At 38.0% G+C, this 12,450-nt stretch overlaps 1 protein-coding gene across 1 annotated transcript in view; it reads left to right on the top strand.

The window, feature by feature from the left end:
- The window catches only part of PARD3B (par-3 family cell polarity regulator beta), a 392,632-nt gene that overhangs the window by 193,005 nt on the left and 187,177 nt on the right, over positions 1 to 12,450 (top strand). Inside the window, exons 11-12 of the mRNA XM_027880190.1 lie at positions 4,751 to 4,936; positions 10,847 to 11,017. Of these exons, the coding sequence (XP_027735991.1) occupies positions 4,751 to 4,936; positions 10,847 to 11,017 (357 nt within the window). The remainder of the gene's footprint in view (positions 1 to 4,750; positions 4,937 to 10,846; positions 11,018 to 12,450) is intronic.

Below are 12,450 nucleotides of genomic sequence, written 5' to 3'. Positions count from 1 at the left end.
GGCTGGGGCTGAGCTGCTGGAAAGCAGCTCTGCAGAGAAGGACCTGGGGTTCTGGTGGACAAGCTGTCCATGAGCCAGCAGTGTGTCCTTGTGGCAAAGGACAACGGTGTCCTGGGATGCATTAAGAAGAGGACTGCCAACAGGTCAATGGAGGTGATCCTGCCCCTTTACTCAGCCCTAGTGAGGCCACATCTGGAGTGCTGTGTCCAGTTCTGGCTCCTCAGTACAAGAGAGATGTGGAGCTCCTGGAGAGCAGGTCCAGCAGAGGGCAGCTAAGATGACTGAGGGACTGGAGCATCTCTCTTACAAGGAAAGGCTGAAGGAGCTCGAGGTTCTGGAGTCTCCCTCATTGAAGATACGCAGGAACTGTCTGGACACAATCCTGTGCCCTGTGCTCTGGGATGACCCTACTTGAGCAGGGGGGTTGGCCCATACGACCCACTGTAGTCCCTTCCAGCCTCACCTATTTTGTAATTCTGTGAAAAATACAGGCCAGACCATCTCAAAACTTTACCCATCTTGAGGACTCATACCTTGACTATTTGGAGTTTGACTTATGTGAAGATTTCTTGTTTATCCTACTACCATTCAATTACTTTCCAATGTCTGCAGTAGGGAATAGCTTCAGTGATACACTATTATTTAATTCCTGAACTGCTGGGGTGTGATACATCTGTTATGGAAAATACATGATATGGTTGTTGACCCAGTAATTTATAACACTAAACTGTAAGTTTTTTCCCAGGCTAGAAACATATTTGTTTTGCAGTTCATTTAATTCATTCTGTGTTTGAGTGAATTTAGATTCTAGGATGATTTTGAGGTAAGAAGTATTTCTGATAGAATTCAAGGTTTAGTGCATTGGAGAGGATTTCCTTTACCAGACCATAATTCAGCTGATGGTGGTTGCTCTGTTGTAAAGTATTGATGTCTTGGGATAATGTTTTAGCAAAGTCAGGGAAATAGAAGCAGTGGGAATCCAGCTCTGTGAATCACTATCAGTATTTAATATTCATACCTGCATATTCTAAGAATAGGGGCCATCATTCATTACATTAGTTGCCCAAATGAAGCAGTTAATTGATGAGCTACTAACTTAAGGATGACTAGAGCTCTTTTTGGTCGTCAGTGAAAAGGCATTGCTTAGGAAGAACCCTATCATCAGGATAATAATTTGAAACCAAATAGCAAGTAGAAGATGAAATCAAGCTTCTAGATTTCATTCATCCCTTTTTTTCTCCTCTGTTTTTTTGCTCTTTTCTGCTGCTTCTCACATCCTCACACAAATAAGCTTTCCATCTTGTATTTGCACCAAATAGTCTTGGTGTTGTAGACTGACTACTGGGCATTTGCTATCAAATGCCATGCAATGAGTAGCAGATGAAAATTTTAAGGGAGTAAAGACAGAGTTTACTTGCTTTACAATCAATTTATCACTGACTTGTAGATGTGCATCTTCTTTCTTCTTACCCGTCCCTGTGAAATCATTGAATTGTCACTCAGCTTACACCATGGGTAACAAATATTTTGATAGTACTATTAGACACAGTTCAACCTTATTTTTAAATCAGCTTTTTCTGGATCTTAGAATAAGGCTGAATATAAATAATGAGAAGGAGACATTTTCAGAATGATTGACTATATTGAACAAGAAAGTTGTGAAGGACTTTAAAAAAGATTACAGAGCTCCCTGGTAGTAGGTAAAAGCAGCTTAAATTAAATTTACTGTGGTTTTTATGTGATGAAATTATCTGTTTCACAGAGAATTGTAGCAAGGGAAATGGTAGACAAATGTTACAGATTCCAAATTAGCTACTAAGGAAAACATAGGAAACTAAATACTGGCAAAAATTTATTGTACTTTTCTGATGTCCTGCTGGATGCATCCAAGCATTCAGGCAGTGATGTGGTAAGTTACTTTTCAAGGGCTAATGCACGACATGATGATGTTAAAGCAAGTTGGGAAATACAGAACACTGAACAGCTCTGTAACCTTTTTTTTTTATGACTATGCTTCTAGAATTTGTTTGCATCAGAACCTAAATTTGGACTGTGTAATACCATTATCTTAGTAAGTTTACAATGGAGACTTCTGGTGACCACCTAGTCAGTCTTTTTTCCCCAGCACTTGACTCAGATTCAGGCAGGCTCATCTACCTGGTTTGTTTTCATATATTGGTCTGAGGGACAGGTATAGATCTTGTTGCCTTGGGTTTTTTACAAGCTTGTGGTAACAAATGCTTGAGGTCCTCAGTCTGAAATGAATGTGCATCTCAGAGCTCAGGGTAAAACAAGTAAGATGCTCCTGAGAAAGAAGCTAACAAAAACAATACAAAAATTTTCTTGACAAAAATACTGTGCCATCTCTTCCTTGAAAGTTTTTTTACAGAATAATCACCTTTGTGCCAGGGATTACCTTCAGCTATTCCCACCCCAAATTCAGTTTCATATGAAATCCAAGTTTGTATTGAGGCAGCATTATAAAGCAATTTGTGACTGCTCTGATTAAGAGAGGCATGAGCACTGGGAGCTTTTATATCCTGTGATAACACCCCCCTCACTGTTTTTCTAGTGGTATTGGGAAAGACAAAATCACAGTTTTGACATAGAGAAGGGACAAGTCTGATGCAAGTGTCATGGATTAAAGTGAAAGAACAGCAGAAGCACACAAGACCTGCTTGCTTAAGGGACCAGGAAGGTAATACTGAGTCCTGTCCTGAAGGCAGGAGGCATCACATGTCTGGGGCCCTGAGAAGAACTTCTGCTGTCCAGATCATGACAGGATGTACCATTTGAGTAGAGTTCTGATCTCAGACTTCTGAATTCACGGACAAGAATGTGTGCAATTTGAAAAAAGAAAAGATTGGGCAGAAAATCCTTCCTCCAAAACCTTGAGAAAGTTAAATGCAAAATGCTTATGTTAGAAGGCAGTAATAGGGTTTTTTTTCCTTATACTGGCTCTTCTGAAGTCAGAGCAGGAGTGTTTAGAAATTACCATTCTGTATTTTTCACAGTTGTTATGAATTTATAGATTTTGGGGGATTACCTTCAGGATGTCTATATCCTGACAGCTATGAAATAAAACTGACGGATTTGTAACTGAGAATTCTGTATTTTTTGTGAACAAAGACAGAAGAACAAATGAGTAACACAGGTGCTGGAGGTGAATGCTGGTGTCAAGACAATTGTCAGTGTTGGTGCTATGTCATTTTTATATTTGGCAGTTAGGCAAATTGTATTGACTTTATTATCATGTACTTACATTCCAGGAAAAATTTAAACGTGGTACATATTGGGATTGAGATTGATAGTCATAGTTTTCTGGGTGATGTGATTCCTCTCTAGCAGGTAGTTGCTTCTCATCAATGAAAGGGCATCTGAAATAAATGAAAAGTGTACTTACTGTTTCTTCAGTATTAGATGTGCTTATTTCTGGTATCATACTCCTTGTCGATTGGACAGTGTGATACCTGAATACATGGGACTACTCTGGCTGCTGAGGAAACATCTGCACTGCTGGCAGCTTTGCTGACAATTGCATTGATACTGTAGGTACTGCAGCTTAGGCCCTGGAAACGAGCCCTCATTAGGTAGAAGGACGATTGCCCCAGATACTACACTGCTCCTCCTTACATGTGGCCGCTACTCGATAATTTAACATAAGATTTTGACACTCTTGAAGGCAGCACCCAGTCATCTTTCAACTTGTAATTATCTCTGTGTTTCCTTTTCCTAGTTTTTTTCCTATTTGTTTTTTAACACTACTGTTTCAAAGAATAGAAAATGTCCAGATGACAAGAAACAAAAGCTAATTAATTGCCTTAGAGTTACGGGGATAAGGAAGAGTGGAATAAAATGGGATGTGATGCATAAGGTCTCTTCCATTAACACCTTCCATGAACACTTTATTCCATAATAGGTCTCCTTATTCTAATTTTATTTTTGAGGTGTGCCAAAATAAATATTTCAGGCAGGTTTTTTTAAAATTTCATTATTCTAACCTGCTTAAAAAAAGGACAAAACAAACAACCACACATCCCTTCCCCCCCCACCACCAACAACATACAACCCTACAAAACTGCAGATACCGTGTACAGTAAAAAAAATGTGATCTTCCATAGCTATAGATACTTGACTTGGCAGTCTTGTAAACAGCAGTCTAATCTAGGGAAAATCTTGGGATCAACCTATACCAGAAAGAAAAAAAAAAAGGAGCAATCAAACCTCTATGGAGTAAAAGTATGTACAAAGGGAGTTAGTGTAGAATAAGTTACTGTGTTTTCAATTCTCACCCTTGCTTTTGTTACACTGGCTTTCCTCTGCAGACAGGTTTAAGGGAAGGATAATTTTTTAAGGATGAAACTCAATTTTCAGGGGGGAATGGGATTTAACAGTACAACTATCATTACAGTTTGTGAGCCGCATGTAAAGATGTTGAGAGTTTTATGGCTTACATTTTTAATGCAGCTGTGTTTAAATATCTTGTCTATATTCTGCTGTAACATCAGTTTTATATCATGTGGAACTAAGCTATTTTACCTTCTATTTAGGCATATTCCCAGGTATCATTAAAAATAACATTTTAAGGCAGATCTTGTGGCAAAATGCCAGCTAAATGCATTGTTGGTTATAAATAAGGCTGCTTCTTCAAGCTTTTTGGAAAGAGAACACTATTTCTTGTCTTATGAACCTGTGGATGCAACTCATGCCATCTTTTCACCCATGCTTTCATCCTTGTTTTCTCCAACAGAAAGGAGAGCCAAACTGCAGTATTTTTTCTCCAGAAGCCACAGAGCAGCTGACCTTTGAGATTCCTCTGAATGATTCTGGCTCTGCTGGACTTGGTGTGAGCTTGAAAGGCAACAAATCTCGTGAGACTGGAGCTGATCTCGGGATTTTCATCAAATCTGTTATTCACGGAGGTGCTGCTTTTAAGGTATGGAAGAAGCACATCAGAAGATTCTGTCATTTCTATGTTAAATGCTGAATTGTTGATAAGCATTCTAGGAAGAAACTCCTTGGTCACTCATTCCTTTAGATAAGCTGCAAATCTAATATTTTGTTCCGTGGTTCTGGTGTTGTGTGTGGGAGGGTTTACCACAGTGAAAGAGAATTGGTGGAAACCTTGGGGGACATTCTGATGCTGCAGAAAAGGGCGAAAGGGAAGAAGGATAAGGATGTGTAGTTATGAGTAGAGGCTGCCTTCCAGCTTCCCCACAACCTACAGAAAGGAAAAGGTTTGCGCGCCGATAGACTTAGCGACAGAGAAGTTGATGTCTACACTGTCCCTATAAACAAAAAACTGTCTTAGGATTTTCTTTTTATTAAAAATATTTTTTTTTATCACTGTACTAAAAATGTGCCTGGGTTGAACTTGACATCTGTTGTGCAGAAGTTACCAATTGTTCCTGAGGTGGATTGAATTGATAATACCAAATTGGTAAATGACAGTGCTGTGAGATACTCTGTTCCCTCTAAGGGCTGTACAAGGACTATTGTATATTTTATGATAAAAAGTATTTGAATTATTTTTTAGTCTTTAAAAAAATCTATTGACTGCATTTTTCCCCCAAATACAACCTGAAAAATGTAATTTTTTTTGAAATTAGAAACAAAAGACCTAATCTTTCAGGGCTGGTATGTTTAACTCTTGTAGATCCGTTATGTAATTTTTGTCTTTTGTGTTATCTCAGCAATTCCTTGCAGTTTTCTTTTCCATAAAAAGTACCTTTTAATTCAGTGTATGTAAATTGCTCTGCTAACATCAGCCTGCTGAGTAAGACAATTCACAGCATTAAAACTTTCATGATCATCTATTTACAGCACCTAGTAAATAGCAATAATCAAGGGTTGAGCTTTGATCTGAATGCTTAATAGTTCCCTGTTTCTGTTATTTACCTGTCCTAGTCCCATGGTTATTTCAAAACTTGGATCTTCATCTGCTCAGTGTATTTTAGAAATGAGTTAAGGCACAGTTGGCCAAATTAGGGCTGGATAAACTCAATTTATGTGCATGTCTGCTACAGGGTCCGACTCATTTAGCTGTGGAAGTGAGGCTGCCCTCTTTGTTTTCCCAGCTCTGTGTCCCTGAGGAATTGTCCACACCAGTTGCAGTGACAGGGTGTATTGCCACAGATAAACTCATTGTTTTGAACAGCAAAGCTTGTGGATCCATGCTGCTACAGCACTAGAGGGCTGGCTGCCTGACTGGTCACATCACAGACACAGAAGACAACCCTTTCCATCTCTGTGTGTTTACCGCTCTCTGTTCCCCCATAGTCACCACTTCAGAGCAGTTGATTTTGGCTCATGACGTTTGCAAACTAATAAAGCAGGACTTCTGTTCTCACTCCTAAGTGAACCAGCACAGTTAGTCATCTTGCCTAGAAGATTATTTTGTCCTGTGGTAGCCTGTGGTCCTGTGATCTGTTCTCTGTTCTACCCTTCCGCCACTCAGAACTGTGTTGTGGTCGTAGATCTGAATGGAGGCTCCAGAGCAAATGAGACAGTAGCTGAGGCTGTAGCTTCAGCCAGAACTGCTCAGAGAAACTTTGCTCTGAGTTTTATACAAGTGCTCACAGAATGCAGTAATTTTGGCAGTGTTTTGAGACTCACTGTTGCGTGTGCAATGGAGAACAGCTGCCTTTCTTCTGCTTAATGACCTTTATATAGAACACAGCCTAATCAGTGGGTATTAACAATTAATAAAATTTCATGTATCAAATTTAAAAGTGTGCACATATTTGTGCATAAATATTTAAAGATGTCCTATTGTCCTTATTTTAAATCTCCTCTTGGAGCAAGTTTTGAAATGAAAAGCCTTTCTTTCCAGCTGGTAGTTGTCCAGAGCATTTTCCCATGCTATTCATTGTTACTCTCTGAAATGGATTATTATGGATTAAGACATGTGCATTTGCTTTTCAGTGTACAATATTTTCTTGGGAAACTGTCACAGGAGGAAATCGTAAGGCTCACTGACATGAGAATTCTCTCACTATTTCTCACTTCTGCATTTTGAATTTAAAATTTGTTCGATTTTGGTGTATCATGTTAATATGAGTGGGAACTTTATCCCCTTGTCTCTACAGTCACTGCTTGTCTTCAAAAGCAGACAAGTAATACATCCAATTTCAACACATTTCTTTCACTGATGAAGAAAATGCTTAATCCTTTTAATGCTCTATAAGGGTTTTGATACATTACATTTCTTGTACCAGTGTGTTTTTTAGAGTGAAGAGTAATGAACAAGATGCAGACCATCTTGTTTGGTTACTGGTTTGAACCAAAGGTCTGATATTTTAGTTTTTTGATAAGTTAGCACATTAATCCGGCTCTGATGTGTTAGTAGCATTGCAAAGTGTGGTAAGGGATTTGTAAACAAACATAATGGAAAATTTAATTCTTGAATTTTATAGTTGGTGATTTTTTTTGTCCTACATAAAGATTTTAGAAAATGTCAATGCATGAAGCATTATACATGCTACAGTAAGACCCAATTCTATTTACTGCTCTTGCTACAACACCAAAAGAAATAAAAATGCCTTAATGTTCCTAGTTGGTATTCTAACACTGTATCCTGCAGGAACGAAAACAGTTGCTTTTGCTGATTGAACCATTATGTCCCTTTCTAACATTCCTTTATAATTTTTGAAGTGTCTATTTTTTATCATCCCCGAGATAAGAGGTTACTAGAATACTTGATATTTGTAATTATGCAGAGCCTTTCATGTGAAGAAGACCAATATTTGACTGAGTTTAAAGGCAGCATCTTTTTCCATAACCTAAAAATTTTCAGCCTTGTTCATCTCAAGACATCTTGGCTTTTCACTTGTGGTGCATTCCTGATGGTCAGGTACTTGCAGTCTGCTGCAGTGGAGCCATTATAAGTAATGATGGAATACTTGCTACATGTGCATTGGTCAAATCAGACGTGGTGTAGCTCGGACCTCCTTGGTCCTTCTGAGTGCTGCTGCAGTAAACATTGCTTGTTGTGTGCAGTGAATGGGGAAATTGGAGAATTCCCATAAATGCCATCAGGGAATTCCTGAGAGAAGTGTCATTGATGTGATAAGGGAAATAACTAGGTGTGCTTTGATTAAAAACATAAGTCCTTGAAGAGCATGGCATTATATCCTCCTGCTCTACTGTAAAAAGCCTAAGTCTTGTGAATGACTGTGAAGGATGTGGTAGCCGTGTGAAGGTTCATTCTCTCCCTTGCTGTGAGTCTTCATAAAAAGCCCAGCATTTTTTGAATAAGCAAGGGAGGAACAACATCACCCCTTATTAGAATAGCTCGCTCACAGTTTCAGAGATGGCATTTGAAAACTGTTGTGCTGAAATGCCAAATGCTGTTTTTCTGCTGAAAAGCCACAAAGAAATCTACCTCTCGGAGATGAAAGAAGAAACGTGTTAAAACAACATTTAGCTTGTTTTGAGCCGAGCAGATTTTCTTGCAGTTCAGGCTTCCAAACCAGGCCATAACACAAGGGATGTGAAAATCTGTGTTTGGAAACTCTTTAAACGTTGGGATTTTTTTCCCTGGTCTTTGAAATGGCAAGAGGTTTTACTGTGAAATAACTTGTACCTGAACTTGTGTGAAAACAGTGTTCAGCTGTCTTCTACCCTGCCTTGTCCAGGTGACTTAGCAAGTGTGGTTGATCAACATTTGTAAAGGATGCACACCTTTTTTCTCTCATCACAGTTGAAATGTTGAATTTTTCATTTAAATGTTGCACGTAACGGAGTGGGAAGAAGGGAAGATGCCTCACAAGAAGCTCTTTAAGAATTAACATTATTAAGATGTGTATAAATATAAGGTCTCATACAAAAGTATCACAAGGAATATTAGAAATGTGGCCAATTGAGAGCTTTCTGAGGCTCAGTGATTCATATAAGAATACGCACTGTGTTCAGGACGGTTGTGTATTCAGCAGATGTAGTCATGACAAGATGCATTTGACATTGTACACTAGAAAGAAACTTTGACAGATATTTATATGGTGGTTTATCCACAGAAAGGAAAAAAAGGAATCCAAGAACATGTGGGACAGTAGGAGGAGCACACGAGGTCTTGTAAAATTTCTGAAGTCTTACAGAAAAACCCCACCATTTTTTCCTCAAACTCCTGTTGCTATGAATAGCTGCATTCATTTCAGCAAATTTTGATAGAACGCAAAGGAATTACAACATGTGCAAATAATAAAATTCACTGTTCAACAGTGTTAACTCTTCTCTCCCTAAACTTTAGCATGTGTGATGGCATCATTTGTATGTAGAGAAACGGTGGGGTTAGCTTACTTACTTTGGCTGTATGTACATTTAAGTTGGCATGAAATATTTAGCAGAGGGGTGGGAGAGATTTCAGTAACTCTTCCTAACAGCATTGCTGTTTTCTATCCTTCATTCCTACACTCTCCTGAGAAAAGTTTTATTTCTCTCTATTTTCCTTCACTGAGTGACTTACCTCCCAATTCTGTCTTTCCATCTTCCTGTCTGTCCTGGTTTATTTTGGATTCTGTTATATGCTGTTTCTTCTTCAGCTCAGTGATTATCTGTACTCTGCCGTGGTACTAACGATACCCAGTTCCAACAGAAATAACACTTAATAAAGCTGGGTGTGTCACAGCTACTGCTACTCTCTTAAGCAAAAATGACTTAGACTTGGCAGAATAATTCATTGAACATCTTAGTTATAGAAAAAATGACAATCAGGTAGTGTATTTATTTTGGATTACTCAGATGCATGAAATATGTAAACAGTTTGGATGAGTGCCTTATGAAGAGTTTGTGATGAGCCTATGAACTCACTAGATTCATTTTAACCAAGCAGTGTATTTCTGTGCAAGAACTTTCCCTGTTATTCTTTCTTCACTGCCTTATGTTGGATGTCTTCAGTTTTTTTACTCTTCCTTCTTCTTGTTTGAGGTCTGATGCCAACCTGATAGTTGTGAACTTGACAAGCTTTAAAAGAAACTCTTATCTCAATTATATAGACCTTGTTTTCTTGTTAAAGAGAGAAGTCCATGGCACATGCTTTTATGAAAAGAAATAAATCACAGATCATAAAGACAACAGCAATTGGACTCCTAAATCAAAAAATAGCAGTGTCCACAATTTTGTTATCTCCACAAATGTCAGTTAGCCTTGGCAAATGAAACCGAATGACTTTTTCAAAGCACAGGTTACTTGATAAGCCTCAACCCTGATTTTGTTATTGGCAGCAGTTTTGGATGTTGTAATATCGGGACAGCATTAATTAAAAAGGATGCTTAAGTCTTAATGACCATTCTGAACAGAGAAGTCTAGCCCATATGATGGCATAGTAACTGTGACAAGGCAGACACAAGGGAGACCATAAGACAATATTTTGAAGCTGTTTCTTACCAGACCTTATAGGAGATAATGCAGGGAAATAAGTTGCAGTACTCCTTTGTGGTTGAAATGGGGATACTAACAGCTGTGGTGTGGACCCTTTTAACTAGCCAAAAGCTTCTTTTCCTTTTTTTTGTTGCTTGCATTGTTTTGGTTTTGAGGGTTTGGTTGTTTTGTTTTGATTTTAACTGATACGAATAAAACTGCATGTGAGAAAAGCAGCAGTCTGTGCATGCACTTCTGTTTGGGTTTGCACTATGAGCTCTTTACAAAATGTAGTAAATAGAAGAAAAAATGGCCGATTACTGGACACAAAGTTATTTTCGGCACTGTGCAGTCTCCTGTTTCTTGAATTACAGGAAACAACATCTGATTATCTTCGTCTTGCTTTCCTGTATGTAGAACCTCTGCCTAACAATTAATTCTTGTGGTGTTTTTTTTTTTTTTCAAATATTGTTTTATTTTTTGCCTGTAGGATGGTCGTTTGCGAGTAAATGATCAACTCGTTGCAGTCAATGGGGAGTCGCTGCTGGGCAAGTCAAACCGCGAGGCAATGGAAACACTGAGGCGCTCCATGTCCATGGAAGGGAACATTCGTGGGAGGATCCAACTGGTAGTGCTCCGGAGACTAGAGGTGCAGACAGAGGTGAAGCAGTAAATACATTTATTAGACAAATGTCTTCCCAGTCCCAGTGGTTTTGCATACAAGGGATGAAGGCTAAAGTCTTGGTCATGATGGCTAAAGTCTTGGTCACAGAGAGCTTCTCCTGGCTGAAGGAATTCTTATCTTTATGGAGAGAGGATTCACACAATGTTCTGGTTGATATCTCCTTGTCTTGCTGTTCCTGTTGAAACCAGGCAAAAAGTTGCCTCTTGTTTTAATTTGACAAGTGTTAGAACAAAAGCAAATGTGATTCCAAAAATGGGTTAGTTTAGGATTAATATGTTGAATTTGACTATTTGCTACCTCCTCAAAGCAATAGTTGGGATATAGACAGTTTAAATTATTCCGATTTCATTTGTTGTTATAATCAGAGATCTTAGTATCTTCATGTGACTTGGATTTTACTTCACTCTTTCTTTTTCAGTTTGATTAGTACTTTAATTAATTTTTTAGTGTGTTTTTCTGGTCCTGTCTTCCCTTTTTTTTATTTTTTTAAGATTTTTTTTTTTATCTTCAAGGAATTAATATTTTACTTTTCTTAGTCAGATGAAGATCCCTTCAGGATGGGTTTCTGAGTTGATTAACATAAAATTTGCTGAAGTAAGATAAAATAGGTGAAGAAAGACATTTTTAACTATTACGTTTTCTAGACCTTGTATAAACTGATGTTTGGCAATTGCCTCTTATTTTGAAAAGGATTGTTTTTATGATCTCCCTCGCTCCCTCTTTTATGCATGCATGCACATATGCACAGTCTCTCCTCGTCTTTACATGGACAATATCCATGTTATACTGGCTGTCGTTTCTACTCATCCCAGTTTTAATTCTAATCCTTGAGTAAATATTTTAATATGTTTTAAACATCTGTACAGTTCTTAAAAATAAAAGAACATAGAAATGGGTTTCAGGTATAAATTAAGGTTGTAATAAATCTCATTGTAGAATTCCAAGGTAATATTTCTATCTTCTTATTTAATAAGCATGACTGGAACGTTTTAAAATGTTGCAAACAATCATGTTTGTGGGTGTATTCGCAAAAAATATCAGGGAGGAAGAGGATGAAAATCTGGCATATGTTAAAAGAAAACACATTTTTGCTTTCCTTTTATATGTGACAGCATCACGCTGTAAGGAAGAATTATGGAGTATATGTAATATTTATTGTGCACTTTTGTGGTATAAGAAAGATAGCTCACCTCCAAAGAAAGCTCACTCCTGCAAGTTTTCTTTATTTCACAAAAGTCAATTTTCTTTTAAAAAACCTTCCAATCAAAATCAATCAGGTTGACCTAATAAAAGTATGAGTCTGCTTTCTGTAGTTAAGTGTATAGTTTTGAATATTATCCAGATGTATGAAGGGAGTAAATAGTCTTGACTCATGCCCTATGAAGAATGCGTAATGAGGTCTTGATTGA

Source organism: Empidonax traillii, unplaced genomic scaffold (genome assembly GCF_003031625.1).
Source record: "Empidonax traillii isolate 1590-97213 ecotype Southwest subspecies unplaced genomic scaffold, ASM303162v1 scaffold65:size4453928, whole genome shotgun sequence".
Classification (NCBI taxonomy): domain Eukaryota; kingdom Metazoa; phylum Chordata; class Aves; order Passeriformes; family Tyrannidae; genus Empidonax; species Empidonax traillii.
The sequence above is the reverse complement of the archived record's forward strand: the minus strand, read 5'-3'. Positions and strand labels throughout refer to the sequence as shown.